Source organism: Leucoraja erinacea, chromosome 3 (assembly GCF_028641065.1).
Source record: "Leucoraja erinacea ecotype New England chromosome 3, Leri_hhj_1, whole genome shotgun sequence".
Taxonomy (NCBI): Eukaryota; Metazoa; Chordata; class Chondrichthyes; order Rajiformes; family Rajidae; genus Leucoraja; species Leucoraja erinaceus.
Window position 1 is genome coordinate 16,982,065 of NC_073379.1, and position 19,837 is coordinate 17,001,901.

General features: G+C 45.7%; 7 protein-coding genes across 8 annotated transcripts in view; all 7 read right to left on the reverse strand.

Moving 5' to 3' along the window:
• LOC129695342 (UDP-glucuronosyltransferase 2A1-like) overlaps positions 1–19,837 on the reverse strand; it is a 52,123-nt gene that overhangs the window by 28,185 nt on the left and 4,101 nt on the right. The window contains exon 1 of one of the 2 annotated variants that reach the window (XM_055632202.1): positions 4,702–5,419. The exons of the other annotated variant lie outside the window; for it this stretch is intronic. Coding sequence (XP_055488177.1) covers positions 4,702–5,407 — 706 coding nt within the window. The 5' untranslated portion in view covers positions 5,408–5,419. Of the gene's footprint in view, positions 1–4,701; positions 5,420–19,837 lie in introns of those variants that run through there. 2 annotated transcript variants of the gene reach the window in all.
• Positions 1,139–2,480, reverse strand: LOC129695347 (UDP-glucuronosyltransferase 2A1-like). Its single transcript, XM_055632210.1, is given in 1 exon segment — positions 1,139–2,480. A coding segment is annotated over 1 exon segment (738 nt). The 5' UTR covers positions 1,912–2,480; the 3' UTR covers positions 1,139–1,173.
• On the reverse strand, positions 5,904–6,458 carry LOC129695348 (UDP-glucuronosyltransferase 2A1-like). Its single transcript, XM_055632211.1, has one exon. It carries the CDS (start codon positions 6,456–6,458, stop codon positions 5,904–5,906), a length of 555 nt encoding a protein of 184 aa, XP_055488186.1.
• LOC129695345 (UDP-glucuronosyltransferase 2A1-like) lies at positions 7,080–8,657 on the reverse strand. The gene is given in 1 exon segment (XM_055632208.1): positions 7,080–8,657. A coding segment is annotated over 1 exon segment (738 nt). The 5' UTR covers positions 8,653–8,657; the 3' UTR covers positions 7,080–7,914.
• On the reverse strand, positions 9,515–10,288 carry LOC129695343 (UDP-glucuronosyltransferase 2A1-like). Its single transcript, XM_055632206.1, has one exon. The coding sequence runs from the start codon at positions 10,286–10,288 to the stop codon at positions 9,515–9,517; it is 774 nt and encodes a 257-aa protein (XP_055488181.1).
• LOC129695344 (UDP-glucuronosyltransferase 2A1-like) lies at positions 11,856–14,162 on the reverse strand. The gene has a single exon (XM_055632207.1). It carries the CDS (start codon positions 13,988–13,990, stop codon positions 13,226–13,228), a length of 765 nt encoding a protein of 254 aa, XP_055488182.1. The 5' UTR covers positions 13,991–14,162; the 3' UTR covers positions 11,856–13,225.
• LOC129695349 (UDP-glucuronosyltransferase 2A1-like) lies at positions 14,930–19,833 on the reverse strand. The gene is given in 2 exon segments (XM_055632213.1): positions 14,930–18,263; positions 18,266–19,833. Coding segments are annotated over 2 exon segments (717 nt in total). The 5' UTR covers positions 18,624–19,833; the 3' UTR covers positions 14,930–17,904.

A 19,837-nucleotide genomic window follows, 5' to 3' on the forward strand; every position in this document is an offset into this window, starting at 1 on the left:
AGAAATCCTGGACTGGATTGAGAATGCTGATCTAACTTCAGTGCAGAGGAACAGCAGGGAAACTGGCCCCACTCACTGCCCACAAAGTCTACGCCCGTCCGCACCAGTCACTTCAGTTGAGTTTATTGTCACATGTACCGCGGTACAGTGAAAAACTTTTGTTGAGCGTTAACCAGCCAGCGGAAACACAATGCACCAGCCATAGTTCTATGTTTAAGAAGGAACTGCAAATGCTGAAGAAGGGTCTCGACCCGAAACGCCACCCATTCTTTCTCTCCAGAAATGCTGCCTGTCCCGCTGAGTTACTCCAGCTTCTAAAACAAATCTATTTTCGGTTTGAACCAGCATCTGCAATTCCTTTCCCACACATTATTCCAGCTTGAGTTCTAATTGAGTGCCTTACCAATGTTCAGATTCGTGCCAGAGAAGCAGAGAAGTGGCGGCGCAGTGGCGCAACAGTAGAGCACCAAAGACCCAGGTTCCATCCTGGCTATGGGTGTTTGTGGAGTTTGTACGTTCTCACCCGTGACAGTCTGAGTAATAGAGTGAAAGAGTGTGGAAACAGGCCCATAGACACAACTTGCCCCCACCGCCCAACATGTCCAAGCTACACTAGTCCCACCTGTCTGCATTTGGTCCATATCCCTCCAAACCAACCACGCATTCCTATTAAATCTCTTTTCCCCTTCACCTTAAACCTATGTCCTCTGGTCCTTGATTCACCTAGGCTGGGCAAGAGATTCTGATAGGATACAGCGTTAGTCTTCTTAGATGGCACCTTCCAAAGTCATGACTTCCACCTGCTGCAAGGACAATGACAGCAAGAACATGGGAACACCACCAACCAAGCCTCACAACATCCCCGACTTGGAAATACATCACAGTTCTTTCATTGTTGCTGGGTCAAAAACCTACAACTCTCTTTCTGAAAAAATCATGAGTGTGCCCGCCCGCAGTAGCAGTTCAAGAAGGCAGCTCACCACCACCCTCTCAATGGCAATTATGGATGGACCATTAAATGCTGGCTCAGTTTACGAACCGTACGTACCTTCAATTAATACATTGACAAAATGGTGAAGAGTATACTTTAAAATAACATAGCTGACATTGTTACATCAGTAGGTAAAACGCTTAATTTCTACATGTTAATTGGAAATTTTGCATTCAAGTCATTTAACAAAAGGAAAGGAAAATGTCAACCTCACCTAAAGCTTCACTATAATAGGAGTCCCAACCACGCCATATCCGTTTGCACATCCAGTCGTACATGAATGTGTAAAGAACGTTCTGAACTCTCGCAATGAAAGACATCTCATTAGAAAACTCGGAGAGGGTCGCCGGTACATAGGAGGGAGGGGCTGGGATCTGTCCGCAGAGTCTCTCCACTGTAAATCCCGGGGAGAATCTCAGAGAGAAGATGAAGGGAATTCCCAGCTTCAGAGCCAGGAGTTCCCCACAGCGATGCACGGGGTCAGAGAGCACGACTTTAAACTTCGAATCTCGCAGTTTTTGCACAAGTTTTTCATTCTTCATCACCCCGTCACAGATGCCTTTGCTAAATTTCTTTCCACGTTCTATCATTGCTGAAAAACTTCTGACTGCTTGCCAGTGGGATACTTCTGGTTTTTCTTAAATCCAGAATTCCTAAAGGAAATCAATGAAATCTCTGAACCTGTCTGTGGTAGACGGCACTTGAAACACTTCAAAATTCACTGGTGAGGGTTCAGAATTGTCGATGTAAAGCGTAGCTGAATTCATAGCCACAGTAACACTGTGACCTCTTGCGATCAGCTCATTGATGATGACTTTCAAGTTAATCCAGTGGCTTCCTTCAGCAGGCCAGATCAATATGTTCTCACTAGTTGCCCTCTGGAGAAGGAGAAATTCCAGAAACAGAAGCCTGATCGTCATGATGTCCGTCAGGAACAGTTCTGAGCCCAGGATTCACTAACCTATTAACTAGCCGACAGGACATTGAGCCTTTTGAGGCACAAAGTTCACTTCCACAAGCAATAAAAGTGTCAGCAAATTCAAAATCCCGCACTGCACTTAGATTACCAAGAATGGATCCAGGGTTTTCCGATTCAGTTGTTTGAGCTGATCCCATCTGCATGCGTTTCACCCATATTCCTTTTAAAAATTAGATTAGTCCAAAAACGTTTCCTAAGGTAGAAATGTCAAAGACTAGAGGGCATAGCTTTAAGGTGGAAGGGTGAGAGTTTAAAGGACACGTGCGGGGCAAGTTTTGTTTCCACAGAGAGTGGTGGGTGCGTGGAACATGCTGCCAGGGGTGATGCTGGAGGCAGATATGATAGTGGTATTGAAGGGGCTTCTCAATAGGCACATGGAAATGCAATGAATGGAGGGGAATGGATCATATGAAGCAGATTAGTTTAACTCGCTTCATATTCAGCCATGGGCGGAATTCCCTGGGTGTATGAGGGGGGGTCACATTCCTCCCATGTTTTGAGAGGTGGGGGACAATCGAACCCCCCCATTTTGTAATCCAATTTTGCTTTTGGGCTGGAGACAGTGGGGGTGGGCCTGTTAAGTGCTGTTTCTAAACTAAATTGTTGAGCCAAACCACCTACCTGAAGCCTCGCTGTAATAAGCATGACATTGTCCTTCAAGTACCGCAGGAACACCCAGTCGTACATGAAGGAGTAGAGCACATTCTGAGACCTCTCGACGAAGGACATCTTGTCGGACAACTCTGACAGAATGACTGGGACATAGGAGGGCGGGGTTGGCATCTGTCCACAGTGTCTCTCCAACGTAAAGCCCGGGGAGAACCGCAGGGTGAAGACGAGGGGAACCCCAAGCTTCAAGCCAAGGAGATCCCCGCACACCTGCACTGGGTCAGAGAGCAGGACCTTGAACTTGGCCTCCCGTAGTCTCTTTGCTTGCTCCTCGTTCTTCAGTATCCCGTCGCACCTGCATGCATGCCCAGCTCCCTCCCCTTGGCCATCAGCGGGTAAAACACCCTGTACCTGCCCCAAAAGGACAAGTCCGGGTCCTGGTAAAGGGAGACGTCCAGCCAGTTGTTCAAAAAGGCTTCCGTGGTCTCGTGTGTAAACGGCACTTGGAACACTTCCAACTTCATGGCCGAGGACTCGGAGTTGTTTACAAACCACTGTGACATCGTGGCCACTGTGACATCGTGGCCCCTCGCCATCAACCCGGCAATTATGTACTTCAAGTTAATCCAGTGGCTTCCTTCTGTCGGCCAGATCAACACGTTCTCCCCAGCGACCCCGGCAGGGTGAGATACATCACCAACAGCAGATGCCTGGCATGCATGGTGTTCGCCAGCAATCCAACCTCAGTGCCCGATCAGCCGCCCTGCACTCTGATCAGAATAAAAACCCCCCCCTTGAAACTTCCTGGTGGACACAGTTTCCACTCCGGCATGAACAGGTCTAAGGAAATAGAAATCCTGGACTGGATTGAGAATGCTGATCTAACTTCAGTGCAGAGGATTTACAGGAAACTGGCCCCACTCACAAAATCAAGCCCACAAAGTCTACGCCCCCGTCCGCACCAGTCCATGTGGTCAGTTTATAGTTTATGGTCACATGTACCGAGGTACAGTGAAAAACTTTTGTTGAGCGTTAACCAGCCAGCAGAAACACAATGCACCAGCCATAGTTCTATGTTTAAGAAGGAACTGCAAATGCTGAAGAAGGGTCTCGACCCGAAACGCCACCCATTCTTTCTCTCCAGAAATGCTGGGTAGTGTCCCGCTGAGTTACTCCAGCTTCTAAAACAAATCTATTTTCGGTTTGAACCAGCATCAGCAATGGGCAATCCCACACATTATTCCAGCTTGAGTTCTAATTGAGTGCCTTACCAATGTTCAGATTCGTGCCAGAGAAGCAGAGAAATGGCTATCGCAGTGGCGACAACAGTAGAGCACCAAAGACCTTGGTTCCATCCTGGCTATGGGATGTTTGTGGAACCTGTACGGAATCCCCGTGACACATATGACTACAAGAGTAATAGAGTGAAAGAGTGTGGAAACTTACCCATAGATCCTCAACTTGCCCACACCCCCAACATCAGGTCAGGAGGGTACACTTTCTCCACCTGTCTGCATTTGGGCAGCCTATCCCTGCAAACCAAGCTCGACGCATTCCTATTAAATGGCTTTTCCCCTTCACAGGTAAATTCCAACCATCCTCTGGTCCTTGATTCACCTAGGCTGGGCAGTTAGATTCTGATAGGATACAGCGTTAGTCTTCTTAGATGGCACCTTCCAAAGTCATGACTTCCACCTGCTGCAAGGACAAAGACAGCAAGAACATGGGAACACCACCAACCTGAGAGCTGCCCTCCCATCCTCACAACATCCCAACTTGGAAATACATTACCGTTCTTTCATTGTTGCTGGGTCAAAATCCATGAACTTTCTTTCTAAAACCATCATGAGTGTGCCCACACCTCAAGGGCTGCAGCAGTTCAAGAAGGCAGCTCACCACCACCTTCTCAAGGGCAACTAAGGATGGGCCATTAAATGCTGGCTCAGTTTACGAACCGTACGTACCTTCAATGAATACCTTGTCAAAATGGTGAAGAGTATACTTTAAAATAATATAGCTGACATTGTTACGTCAGTAGTTAAAAGGTGTTAATTTCTACATGTTAATTGGAAATTTTGCATTCAAGTCATTTAACAAAAGGAAAGGAAAATGTCAACCTCACCTAAAGCTTCACTGTAATAGGAGTCCCATTCACGCCACATCCGTTTACACATCCAGTCGTACATGAATGTGTAAAGAACGTTCTGAACTCTCTCAGTAAAAGACATCTTATCGGTAAACTCTGAGAGGATCGCCGGTACATAGGAGGGAGGGGCTGGGATCTGTCCGCAGAGTCTCTCCACTGTAAATCCCGGGGAGAATCTCAGAGAGAAGATGAAGGGAATTCCCAGCTTCAGAGCCAGGAGCTCCCCACAGCGATGCACGGGGTCAGAGAGCAGAACTTTAAACTTCGAATCTCGCAGTTTTTGCACAAGTTTTTCATTCTTCATCACCCCGTCACAGATGCCTTTGGTAAATTTCTTTCCATGTTCTATGATTGCTGAAAATTTTCTGTATGCTTGCCAGTGGGATAATTGTGATTTTTCGTAGATCCAGAATTCCAAAAGGACATCCATGAAATCTCTGAAACTGTCAGTGGTAAACGGCACTTGAAATACTTCAAAATTCACTGGTGAGGGTTCAGAATAGTCGATGTCAAGTGTAGCTGAATTCACAGCCACAGTAACACTGTGACCTCTTGCGATCAGCTCATTGATGATGACTTTCAAGTTAATCCAGTGGCTTCCTTCAGCAGGCCAGATCAATATGTTCTCACTAGTTGCCCTCTGGAGAAGGAGAAATTCCAGAAACAGAAGCCTGATCTTCATGATGTCCGTCAGGAACAGTTCTGAGCCCAGGATTCACTAACCTATTAACTAGCCGACAGGACATTGAGCCTTTTGAAGCACAAAGTTCACTTCCACAAGCAAATAAAGTGTTAGCAAATTCAAAAAACCACACTGCACTTTAATGTCCAAGAATGTATCCAAGGTTTTCTGATTCATTTGTTTGAGCTGATCCCATCTGCATGCGTTTAACCCATATTCCTTTGAAAAGTTAGATTAGTCCAAAAACATTTCCTAAGGTAGAAATGTCAAAGACTAGAGGGCATAGCTTTAAGGTGGAAGGGTGAGAGTTTAAAGGACACGTGCGGGGCAAGTTTTGTTTCCACAGAGTGGTGGGTGAGTGGAACATGCTGCCAGGGGTGATGCTGGAGGCAGATATGATAGTGGTATTGAAGGGGCTTTTCAATAGCCACATGGAAATGCAATGAATGGAGGGGAATAGATCACTGAAGCAGATTACTTTAACGCGTCTTCATGTTCAGCTGTGGGCAGAATTCCAGGGGTGTATGAAGGGGGTGAGGGGGCACCGCAGGAACACCCAGTCGTACATGAAGGAGTAGAGCACATTCTGAGACCTCTCGACGAAGGACATCTTGTCGGACAACTCTGACAGAATGACTGGGACATAGGAGGGCGGGGTTGGCATCTGTCCACAGTGTCTCTCCAACGTAAAGCCCGGGGAGAACCGCAGGGTGAAGACGAGGGGAACCCCAAGCTTCAAAGCCAGGAGATCCCCGCACACCTGCACTGGGTCAGAGAGCAGGACCTTGAACTTGGCCTCCCGTAGTCTCTGCACCAGCTCCTCGTTCTTCAGTATCCCGTCGCACACCTGCATGCCCAGCTCCCTCCCCTTGGCCATCAGCGCCGAAAACACCCTGTACCTGCCCCAAAAGGACAAGTCCGGTGCCTGGTAAAGGGAGACGTCCAGCCAGTTGTTCAAAAAGGCTTCCGTGGTCTCGTGTGTAAACGGCACTTGGAACACTTCCAACTTCATGGCCGAGGACTCGGAGTTGTTTACAAACCACTGTGACATCGTGGCCACTGTGACATCGTGGCCCCTCGCCATCAAGCCGGCAATTATGTACTTCAAGTTAATCCAGTGGCTTCCTTCTGTCAACGGCCAGATCAACACGTTCTCCCCAGCGACCCCGGGCAGGGTGAGATACATCACCAACAGCAGATGCCTGGCATGCATGGTGTTCGCCAGCAATCCAACCTCAGTGCCCGATCAGCCGCCCTGCACTCTGATCAGAATAAAAACCTCCCCTTTGAAACTTCCTGGTGGACACAGTTTCCACTCCGGCATGAACAGGAACAAGGAAATAGAAATCCTGGACTGGATTGAGAATGCTGATCTAACTTCAGTGCAGAGGAACAGCAGGGAAACTGGCCCCACTCACTGCCCACAAAGTCTACGCCCGTCCGCACCAGTCACTTCAGTTGAGTTTATTGTCACATGTACCGAGGTACAGTGAAAAACTTTTGTTGAGCGTTAACCAGCCAGCAGAAAAACAATGCACCAGCCGTAGTTCTATGCTTAAGAAGGAACTGCAAATGCTGAAGAAGGGTCACGACCCGAAACGCCACCCATTCTTTCTCTCCAGAAATGCTGCCTGTCCCGCTGAGTTACTCCAGCTTCTAAAACAAATCTATTTTCGGTTTGAACCAGCATCTGCAATTCCTTTCCCACACATTATTCCAGCTTGAGTTCTAATTGAGTGCCTTACCAATGTTCAGATTCGTGCCAGAGAAGCAGAGAAGTGGTGGCGCAGTGGCGCAACAGTAGAGCACCAAAGACCTTGGTTCCATCCTGGCTATGGGTGTTTGTGGAGTTTGTACGTTCTCCCCGTGACAGTCTGAGTAATAGAGTGAAAGAGTGTGGAAACAGGCCCATAGGCACAACTTGCCCACACCGCCCAACATGTCCAAGCTACACTAGTCCCACCTGTCTGCATTTGGTCCATATCCCTCCAAACCAACCACGCATTCCTATTAAATCTTTTCCCCTTCACCTTAAACCAATGTCCTCTGGTCCTTGATTCACCTAGGCTGGGCAAGAGATTCTGATAGGATACAGCGTTAGTCTTCTTAGATGGCACCTTCCAAAGTCATGACTTCCACCTGCTGCAAGGACAATGACAGCAAGAACATGGGAACACCACCAACCAAGCCTCACAACATCCCGACTTGGAAATACATCACAGTTCTTTCATTGTTGCTGGGTCAAAAACCTACAACTCTCTTTCTGAAACAATCATGAGTGTGCCCGCAGTAGCAGTTCAAGAAGGCAGCTCACCACCACCCTCTCAATGGCAATTATGGATGGACCATTAAATGCTGGCTCAGTTTACGAACCGTACGTACCTTCAATTAATACATTGACAAAATGGTGAAGAGTATACTTTAAAATAACATAGCTGACATTGTTACATCAGTAGGTATAACGCTTAATTTCTACATGTTAATTGGTAATTTTGTAATCGATTCACTTAACAAAAGGAAAAGAGACAGACAACCTCACCTAAAGCTTCACTATAATAGGAGTTCCATTCATCCCACATCTGTTTGCACATCCAGTCGTACATGAAGGTGTAAAGAACGTTCTGAACTCTCGCAATGAAAGACATCTCATTAGAAAACTCGGAGAGGGTCGCCGGTACATAGGAGGGAGGGGCTGGGATCTGTCCGCAGAGTCTCTCTATTGCAAATGCTGGGGAGAATCTCAGAGAGAAGATGAAGGGAATTCCCAGCTTCAGAGCCAGGAGATCCCCACAGTTATGCACGGGGTCAGAGAGCAGAACTTTAAACTTCGAATCTCATAGTTTTTGCACAAGCCTTTCATTCTTTATCACCCCGTCACAGATGCCTTTAGTAAGTTTGATTCCAGGTTCCATGGCCGCTGAGAATCTTCTGTATGCTTGCCAGTGGGTTAATTGTGATTTCTCGTAGATAAAGAATTCCATGACTGTATTCATGTAAGCCTGAAATTTGTCACTTGTAAACGGCACTTGAAACACTTCAAATTTCACTGGTGAGGGTTCAGAATAGTTGATGTAAACTGCAGCGGAATTCACAGCCACAGTAACACTGTGACCTCTTGCGATCAGCTCATTGATGATGGGTTTCAAGTTAATCCAGTGACTTCCTTCTGCAGGCCAGATCAATATGTTCTCACTAGTTGCCCACTGGAGAAGCAGAAATCCCAGAAACAGAAGCCTGATCTTCATGATGTCCGTCAGGAACAGTTCTGAGCCCAGGATTCACTAACCTATTAACTAGCTGACAGGACATTGAGCCTTTTGAGGCACAAGGTGAACTTCCACAAGCAAATAAAGCGTCAGCAAATTCAAAATACCACACTGCACTCAAATGTCCAAGAATGTATCCAGTGATTTTCGATTCAGTTGTTTGAGCTGATCCCATCTGCATGCGTTTAACCCATATTCCTTTGAAAAGTTAGATTAGTCCAAAAACATTTCCTAAGGTAGAAATGTCAAAGACTAGAGGGCATAGCTTTAAGGTGGAAGGGTGAGAGTTAAAAGGACACGTGCGGGGCAAGTTTTGTTTCCACAGAGTGGTGGGTGAGTGGAACATGCTGCCAGGGGTGATGCTGGAGGCAGATATGATAGTGGTATTGAAGGGGCTTTTCAATAGCCACATGGAAATGCAATGAATGGAGGGGAATAGATCAATAGGTTTTTTTTTGTCTATTTCCCTGTGACCTGCGTGGGTTTTCTTTGAGTGCTCCGGTTTCCTCCCACATTGCAAAGACGTGTAGGTTTGTCGGCTGTAGAACTGCAGGAGTAGCCCAGCAGATCAGGTCTCTGGAAGACATGGATAGGTGACGCTTCGGATCGAGACCCTTCTTCGGACCTACCCATGTTCTCCTGAGATGCTGCCTGACCTGCTGAGTTTCTCCAGCACTTTACGTCCTTCAGGCTTGAAGATTAATTGGCGTCTACAAGTTGCCTCGAACGTGCAAGGGGTGGAGTGGGTGAGAAAGTGCGGGGACGGAGAACTAGTGCGAACTGTTGATCGCTGGACGGCGTAGACTCGGTGGGGCGAAGGGCCTGTTTCCACGCTGTATCTCTAAACTAAATTAAAAATGAAAACCAAACGTGTGCTGCCCGCACAGCGGAATGAGCCAAACCACCTACCTGAAGCCTCGCTGTAATAAGCATCCCAATCTCCCCAGGACCGCAGGAACACCCAGTCGTACATGAAGGAGTAGAGCACATTCTGAGACCTCTCGACGAAGGACATCTTGTCGGACAACTCTGACAGAATGACTGGGACATAGGAGGGCGGGGTTGGCATCTGTCCACAGTGTCTCTCCAACGTAAAGCCCGGGGAGAACCGCAGGGTGAAGACGAGGGGAACCCCAAGCTTCAAAGCCAGGAGATCCCCGCACACCTGCACTGGGTCAGAGAGCAGGACCTTGAACTTGGCCTCCCGTAGTCTCTGCACCAGCTCCTCGTTCTTCAGTATCCCGTCGCACACCTGCATGCCCAGCTCCCTCCCCTTGGCCATCAGCGCCGAAAACACCCTGTACCTGCCCCAAAAGGACAAGTCCGGTGCCTGGTAAAGGGAGACGTCCAGCCAGTTGTTCAAAAAGGCTTCCGTGGTCTCGTGTGTAAACGGCACTTGGAACACTTCCAACTTCATGGCCGAGGACTCGGAGTTGTTTACAAACCACTGTGACATCGTGGCCACTGTGACATCGTGGCCCCTCGCCATCAACCCGGCAATTATGTACTTCAAGTTAATCCAGTGGCTTCCTTCTGTCGGCCAGATCAACACGTTCTCCCCAGCGACCCCGGGCAGGGTGAGATACATCACCAACAGCAGATGCCTGGCATGCATGGTGTTCGCCAGCAATCCAACCTCAGTGCCCGATCAGCCGCCCTGCACTCTGATCAGAATAAAAACCTCCCCTTTGAAACTTCCTGGTGGACACAGTTTCCACTCCGGCATGAACAGGAACAAGGAAATAGAAATCCTGGACTGGATTGAGAATGCTGATCTAACTTCAGTGCAGAGGAACAGCAGGGAAACTGGCCCCACTCACTGCCCACAAAGTCTACGCCCGTCCGCACCAGTCACTTCAGTTGAGTTTATTGTCACATGTACCGAGGTACAGTGAAAAACTTTTGTTGAGCGTTAACCAGCCAGCGGAAACACAATGCACCAGCCATAGTTCTATGTTTAAGAAGGAACTGCAAATGCTGAAGAAGGGTCTCGACCCGAAACGCCACCCATTCTTTCTCTCCAGAAATGCTGCCTGTCCCGCTGAGTTACTCCAGCTTCTAAAACAAATCTATTTTCGGTTTGAACCAGCATCTGCAATTCCTTTCCCACACATTATTCCAGCTTGAGTTCTAATTGAGTGCCTTACCAATGTTCAGATTCGTGCCAGAGAAGCAGAGAAGTGGTGGCGCAGTGGCGCAACAGTAGAGCACCAAAGACCTTGGTTCCATCCTGGCTATGGGTGTTTGTGGAGTTTGTACGTTCTCCCCGTGACAGTCTGAGTAATAGAGTGAAAGAGTGTGGAAACAGGCCCATAGGCACAACTTGCCCACACCGCCCAACATGTCCAAGCTACACTAGTCCCACCTGTCTGCATTTGGTCCATATCCCTCCAAACCAACCACGCATTCCTATTAAATCTTTTCCCCTTCACCTTAAACCAATGTCCTCTGGTCCTTGATTCACCTAGGCTGGGCAAGAGATTCTGTGCATCTGTGGATGCTCCCATTTCCTCCACATTCCAAAGATGTGCGGGTTTACAGGTTAATTAGTCTTTACTAAATTGCCCCCAATGGGTAAGATGCGAAACTGGAATAAAATAGAACTAGTGTATGGGTGATCGCTGGTCGGCGGGGACTCAGTGGGCCGAAGGGCCTGATTCCACACTGTATCTCTAAATTAAACTACAGAATGGCCTCAAGCCACAATGATTCTTTTCTCTTTATGGCCTTAGATGAATTAGTTAATAATAATGGTTCAAATTTGCGTGTGCCAACACCAACAACGGAGAGGTCATCACAGCCCCACAATGAAACCACCGGGTTTTGACCTCCATCGCAAGCAATGGCTAACCCTGAACAGAATCCACACCCTCCATGCAAGAACAGCCATCGCCTGCCTGAGTGGGGGATGACAGACAGCCCCGCTTGCGACTGGGGACATCCAAACATCATCCCACACATCGTGAATGACTGCCCACTGATGCTTTTCCCTGGTGGCATCAAACCATCCACCCAGTAACTGATGGTGTCCTGGCCTGGAAGTCTACCCTTGACCTACAACTTTGGGCTGTGCACGCCGTACATAAGAATATGCAAGAAAATGCTTCTAATATTACTCTTCTGAATATGTATCAACCCAGATAGCACTCATGACTCCTGAAGTTTCTTTTGCCTAATAATGTATTAGAAGTGAAGTCGGAGTTTCATGAAGCAGGTTGCGCCATTCTGTATGTGAGATGCAACATGGGCGAGAGAGTTGATTTCACCAAGAGGATACAAACTTTAGGCTCATCCACGCATGAGACCAGCATACCATCACCCTTTGCAAGAGGTTCTAACTCGGTCTGTCCAGAAACACAGGACCCAAACCCGGTTGGGTAAGTAGATAGCTTTTGTCAGTCAGTTCAAGTGAGGTAAAGAACTGTCAGAAATGTCAGAGTCAAGGAATCAGCTGAAGCCATTTGGGCAGTTGAGGTAAACTGTGCAACTGACCAAACAAGACTGTCAACATGTAGAAACAAAGAACTGTAGACACTGGTTCACACAAATGGATGACACTTGCAATGTTCAGAGTCTGATCCAACTCCAGCATTACTTTGTTGACTGGAGCGTACAAATTTGTTGCAGGACTAAGGTCCTGTAGCTAACTATCCATGCGTAGCACCTCTCCTAGACAATCAAAACCAATGGTGAGGCACTGGATCATTTCCCATTCCTCGGAAGACCCCCCCCTCCAGTTAGAAGAGATGTCAGTGAAGAAATTCATCAACACTTTCGATGCACCATTGCTACTTCCAACCAGATGTGAAAAATGCTTTTCCTTGGCCAAGAACTCATTCCTGCACCGTGCCATGGACTGATGTGTCTGCGGTGTTCCCTGTCTGCATACTCCAGACTGAAAGACAGCTTGCAGCAGGCACCTCACAACACTGGAGACATGCAACCAGCAATTTCCCTGCAAAACCTGCCAAGCCCCTATCAGTATATCGTAAGGTCATAAGTGATAGGAGCAGAATTAGGCCATTTGGCCCATCGTCTACTCCGCCATTCAATCATGGCGGGTCGATCTCTCCCTCCTAACCCCATTCTCCTGCCAAGGTAGGAAAAGGGCAAGTACCATGAGATCTGGGGGTCCTTGTTCATCAGTCACTGAAAGTAAGCATGTGGGGTACAGCAAGCAGTGAAGAAAGCGAATGGCATGTTGGCCTTTATAACAAGAGGATTTGAGAATGGGAGCAAAGAGGTCCTTCTTCATTGTACAGGTCCCTAGTGAGACCACAACTGGAATATTGTGTGCAGTTTTGGTATCCAAATTTGAGGAAGGACATTCTTGCTATTGAGGGAGTGCAGCGTGGGTTCACAAGGTTTCTCCAGCACTTTACGTCCTTCAGGCTTGAAGATTAATTGGCGTCTACAAGTTGCCTCGAACGTGCAAGGGGTGGAGTGGGTGAGAAAGTGCGGGGACGGAGAACTAGTGCGAACTGTTGATCGCTGGACGGCGTAGACTCGGTGGGGCGAAGGGCCTGTTTCCACGCTGTATCTCTAAACTAAATTAAAAATGAAAACCAAAACGTGTGCTGCCCGCACAGCGGAATGAGCCAAACCACCTACCTGAAGCCTCGCTGTAATAAGCATCCCAATCTCCCCAGGACCGCAGGAACACCCAGTCGTACATGAAGGAGTAGAGCACATTCTGAGACCTCTCGACGAAGGACATCTTGTCGGACAACTCTGACAGAATGACTGGGACATAGGAGGGCGGGGTTGGCATCTGTCCACAGTGTCTCTCCAACGTAAAGCCCGGGGAGAACCGCAGGGTGAAGACGAGGGGAACCCCAAGCTTCAAAGCCAGGAGATCCCCGCACACCTGCACTGGGTCAGAGAGCAGGACCTTGAACTTGGCCTCCCGTAGTCTCTGCACCAGCTCCTCGTTCTTCAGTATCCCGTCGCACACCTGCATGCCCAGCTCCCTCCCCTTGGCCATCAGCGCCGAAAACACCCTGTACCTGCCCCAAAAGGACAAGTCCGGTGCCTGGTAAAGGGAGACGTCCAGCCAGTTGTTCAAAAAGGCTTCCGTGGTCTCGTGTGTAAACGGCACTTGGAACACTTCCAACTTCATGGCCGAGGACTCGGAGTTGTTTACAAACCACTGTGACATCGTGGCCACTGTGACATCGTGGCCCCTCGCCATCAACCCGGCAATTATGTACTTCAAGTTAATCCAGTGGCTTCCTTCTGTCGGCCAGATCAACACGTTCTCCCCAGCGACCCCGGGCAGGGTGAGATACATCACCAACAGCAGATGCCTGGCATGCATGGTGTTCGCCAGCAATCCAACCTCAGTGCCCGATCAGCCGCCCTGCACTCTGATCAGAATAAAAACCTCCCCTTTGAAACTTCCTGGTGGACACAGTTTCCACTCCGGCATGAACAGGAACAAGGAAATAGAAATCCTGGACTGGATTGAGAATGCTGATCTAACTTCAGTGCAGAGGAACAGCAGGGAAAACTGGCCCCACTCACTGCCCACAAAGTCTACGCCCGTCCGCACCAGTCACTTCAGTTGAGTTTATTGTCACATGTACCGAGGTACAGTGAAAAACTTATGTTGAGCGTTAACCAGCCAGCGGAAACACAATGCACCAGCCATAGTTCTATGTTTAAGAAGGAACTGCAAATGCTGAAGAAGGGTCTCGACCCGAAACATCACCCATTCCTTCTAACCAGAGATGCTGCCTGTCCCGCTGAGTTACTCCAGCTTCTAAAACAAATCTATTTTCGGTTTGAACCAGCATCTGCAATTCCTTTCCCACACATTATTCCAGCTTGAGTTCTAATTGAGTGCCTTACCAATGTTCAGATTCGTGCCAGAGAAGCAGAGAAGTGGTGGCGCAGTGGCGCAACAGTAGAGCACCAAAGACCTTGGTTCCATCCTGGCTATGGGTGTTTTGTGGAGTTTGTACGTTCTCCCCGTGACAGTCTGAGTAATAGAGTGAAAGAGTGTGGAAACAGGCCCATAGGCACAACTTGCCCACACCGCCCAACATGTCCAAGCTACACTAGTCCCACCTGTCTGCATTTGGTCCATATCCCTCCAAACCAACCACGCATTCCTATTAAATCTTTTCCCCTTCACCTTAAACCAATGTCCTCTGGTCCTTGATTCACGATAGTGGTATTGAAGGGGCTTTTCAATAGCCACATGGAAATGCAATGAATGGAGGGGAATAGATCATTGAAGCAGATTACACATGTTTTGTAATCCGCACTTTGAAATTCGGTGAAAAAAAATCAATTAAAACATCTGCTTTATGCGAGATAGTGGGGGTGTCATTATTAAGCGCATTTTAAATGTCACTATTAACATCATATTAACACTATGTGTCACCAATTGTGTTTGAGCTTCAAGTATTACTGAAGGTATTCACGGAGAATTTCTTAAAGCTGTCTGATGTGGGTTCAATTACCATTTGAACTAATTGTATGTATTGGTGGATGGGAAAGATTTTTTATTTATTTAAAAAATTTATTAGAAGCAGTGTACAAAAATATAACCAGTGGCATATGACATAATACAGTTATTGTACAGCTTCAATTTTTATTTTTAGCTATAGTTAAGAGAATAGAAAAAGCAAGAGAGAGAAGAAGTGGATGTGCAAGGATAGAACCCCTGGACTACCAAATTGGTGAAGCCAAAGAGTGAGTAAGTAAAATAAATAAGGAAGACATAGAGAAATAAAAAGACAAAAACAGCAAGAAAAACAAAAGGTGATGATATACCTGCCTCGCATCACTCCCCACCCATCACCCAACCTGTAATTAGATTTAACTCCAAAATTGTGTTGCACCATACTATCCTTGCAATAAATCAATGAATGGTGTCCATGTCTTCGAAAAATGCTCTGGTTTTACTGCTAAGACAAGTCTAATATTTTCAATTTTCTATAATAGATGGCTTGAACAAAGGGTTATTGGCTATTGGTGAAAGAAGAAATACATTTCTTAGTTTTAAAGTTGATTTGACTTGTCTCCAGGTTTGTAGAGTGCTGTGATAATCAGATTTTTATCATATAGTGTGTTCTTCAAATTTGTTGGAGAGAGAAGAATCGTACCTATATTAAAAGGCGAGCAATCCTCTCTCTCCATTATTAACCAGTCTACCTGTTGGCATAAATTGTCCAGCCAGTAAATTACATTTTTAATATTTGTTGCCCAGTAATAGTATAAGAAGTTGGGGAGAGCCAATCCACCCGTTTCTTTGGGTTTACATAGATGCCGTTTATGGATTCTATGTGTTTTATAATCCCAAATAAAGTTTGCAATCAGAGAATTAAGATTTTGGAGAAAAAATGTTAGGAAGATATATCGGTATTGATGGATATTGATATTTACAACAATCCGGTTTATTTAGTATTTGAGGGTTAAATCTCCAGAATGATTTTTTATTAAACATTCCTTCTAGTTTTAAGGAGAAGGTTAGCGGGGAATGATCGGATATAGTACTATTATGGTATTTGGGATTAATTGTGAAAGGTATTAATTTAGTGTCCACTAGAAAATAGTCAATACGTGTATAGGTTTTATGTACTGATGAGTAAAAGGAATATTCTCTTTCGGATGGGTTTACAATCCTCAATACGTCTGTTATATTTGTATTTCTTATATACATATTTAAGAGTTCACTGGATTTTGATTTTGTATTATATCTCTTTTGTTGAGCGGATTTATCCAGGTATTGATCCAGAACGCAATTGAAATCTCCCCCAATTATCACGTTTTGCTGGGTGGAGTCGGAAATTATATTCAAGATTTTATTAAAAAATTGTGGGCTGTCAAAGTTAGGAGCATAAATATTTACAATAGTAAGTGGGGTAGAGTATATCTCCCCAGAAACTATGACATACCTCTCATCTTTGTCTGCAATGGTGTTTTTATGTTTAAATGGTATGCCCTTATGGATTATAATTGCAGTGCCTATGGATTTGGAGAGATAGGAGGAGTGATATATTTGACCAATCCAATGAGCCTTCAGCCTGGTCTGAGCTTGATCTTTAAGATGCATTTCCTGTAAAAATATGATGTCAGCATTAATTGATTTTAATTGGGCATGAACCTTACACCTTTTAAGTGGCTCATTAGCGCCCCTAATATTCCAGCTACAAAAAGTAATTCCTCCAGTTTTCTTCAGAGGGTCGTCTTGCATTATAGCCTAGATAGGTTCCCTTGTTTCAGGTGGTGCAACACAATAACTCAACTTTCTGGGTGTTGGGTGGGTGATCCCAATTTCAGAATTCTGATGGTATATCCCAAAGAAAGGTGCAAAATAACATAAATGATACAAAAAAGCAGTATTTAAGTATACTGTGTACAACCACCCACTGGTGGGAACATTTGTGTGATCTTCCTTAGGTGTAAATCTCATTCAGTTCCGCCCCTTACACACTAATATTATAGAAAAGAAAAAACAGGCCAGAACCAGATATTATATGCACAGGAAAAAAAAAACGGAACCTGTACTGTAAGTAGTTCATCTAATAGGTTGGACTAAGAAGGTATTTAAATGCTGTATTTAAATTAAAAGAAAAGTTTTTTTGCTTATTAATAATCCTGTATTAAACAGTGTCAAAGACTGTGAGATTGTGTGTAATTATCTCTAATAGGATAACATTTCTTAACTAGGTCTAAGTGGGTATTTACTATTTAAATACCCAATTTTAATTAACAAAATATCATACTTATTGGTATTCGTATCTTAAACTCATACTCGAATGAAAACTGTCTGGCTTGAAGTGGTTAATCTAAAATGATCGCGAATGTGCTCGCACCTCAAGGGCAGCAGAAGTTGAAGAAGGAATCTCGCCGCCACCTTCTCAAGGGCAATGAAGGATGGGCCATTAAATGCTAGCTCAGTTTACGAACCGTATGTACCAATAATAAATACGTTGTCAAAATGGTGAAGGGTCTACCTTAAAATAACGTAGGTGGCACTTTGAATAAAATGCTTAATTTCTAATTTAATTGGCAATTTTGTTCGAGTCACTTAACACAAGGAAAAGACACATTCAACCTCACCTAGAGCTTCACTGTAAAAGGAGTTTGGAACAATAGCTTGGAAAGAATTGGATTTTGAAAGTGTCAGACGAGTACACCTTCAAATAACGTAGCTGCCACTTACTTCAGTGGTTAAAAGGCTTTAAATTCTAGGTTTTCATTAACAATTTTGCGTTAAAGTCATTCAACTTCACCTAGAGCTTCAGTGTAATAGGAGTCCAAATCATGCCACATCCGTTTGCACATCCAGTCGTACATGAATGTGTAAAGAACGTTTTGAACTCTCTCAGTAAAAGACATCTTATCGGTAAACTCTGAGAGGATCGCCGGTACATAGGAGGGAGGGGCAGGGATCTGTCCGCAGAGTCTCTCCACTGTAAATCCCGGGGAGAATCTCAGAGAGAAGATGAAGGGAATTCCCAGCTTCAGAGCCAGGAGCTCCCCACAGCGATGCACGGGGTCAGAGAGCACGACTTTAAACTTTGAATCTCGCAGTTTTTGCACAAGTTTTTCATTCTTTATCATCCCGTCACAGACCATTTTGGTAAATTTGATTCCACGTTCCATGATTGCTGAGAATTTTCTGTACGCTTCCCAGTGGGATATTTGTGTTTATCATAGAGCCAGAATTGCCCAATTGCATTCATTAAATCTTGAATTTTGTCATTGGTAAACGGCACTTGAAATACTTCATATTTCACTGGTGAGGGTTCAGAATAGTCGATGTCAAGTACAGTAGAATTCACAGCCACAGTAACACTGTGACCTCTTGCGATCAGCTCATTGATGATGGGTTTCAAGTTAATCCAGTGGCTTCCTTCTGCAGGCCAGATCAATATGTTCTCACTAGTTGCCCTCTGGAGAAGGAGCAATTCCAGAAACAGAAGCCTGATCTTCATGATGTCCGTCGGGAACAGCTCTGAGCCCAGGATTCACTAACCTATTAACTAGCCGGCAGGACATTGAGCCTTTTGAGGCACAAAGTTCACTTCCACAAACAATAAAAGTGTCAGCAAATTCAAAATCCCGCACTGCACTTAGATTACCAAGAATGGATCCAGGGTTTTTCTATTGAGCTCTTTGACCTACTTCCATCTGCCTGCGTTTGTCCCTTATCCCTTTGAAGAGGTAAACTTGTCAGAACCTTTATCCTAAGGTGAAAATGTCAAAAACTAGAGGGCATAACTTTAAGGCAGAAGGGTGAAAGTTTAAAGGACACGTGCGAGGCAAGTTTGTTTTCCACAGATAGTGGTGGGTGCGTGGAACATGCTGCCAGGGGTGATGGTGGAGGCAGATATGATAGTGGCATTTAAGGGGCTTTTAGATAGGCACGTGGATATGCAGGGAATGGAGGTGATGGATCATACGAAGCAGATTAGTTTAACTCGACTTCATGTTCAGCACAGATATTGTGGGCCAAAGGGCTGTACTGTTCTATGATCTATCCCGATGCAAACGCTCAGATTTACAGATACATGTTTACCTGACGCAGGTCTCATAATCAAGGGGACAGAGAGAGAAAATGTGTGATATAACTCATGTGGTCACATTTAAAAAGGTGGATGGTCATTCTTTCTCCAAAGGAAGTCTAAAACTAGAGGGACACATGTTGTGTTGTGAACCGCGGGATGGAATCACACAGAGCATGTCGGAAGATGCTTGTGGTGGTTGGAGGACAATCATCTCAGACACAGGACATCTCTGCAGGAGATCCTCAGGGTAGTGTCCGAGGCCCAACCACCTTCAGCTGCTTTATCAATGGTCTTCACATCAGTACGCAAACAAAAACAGCAACCATGGGCAATAACCAGCTCAGGGTTGATAGGTGGCAAGTAACATTCACTCCATAGAAGTGCCAAGCAATGACAACACCCAACAAGAGAAAATCCAGCTATCACCCCCTGACATACAAAGGCATTACCGGCACTAAATCCACCACCATTAATACTCTAGGGGGTTACCATTGATCAAACCTGAACTGGAATAGTCATATGCAAAATGTGACCACAAGACCATGTTAGATAAAAGTCAGTGGATAAAAGGTGTTAATTTCTACATGTTAATTGGCAATTTTGCATTCAAGTCATTTAACAAAAGGAAAATAAATTGTCAA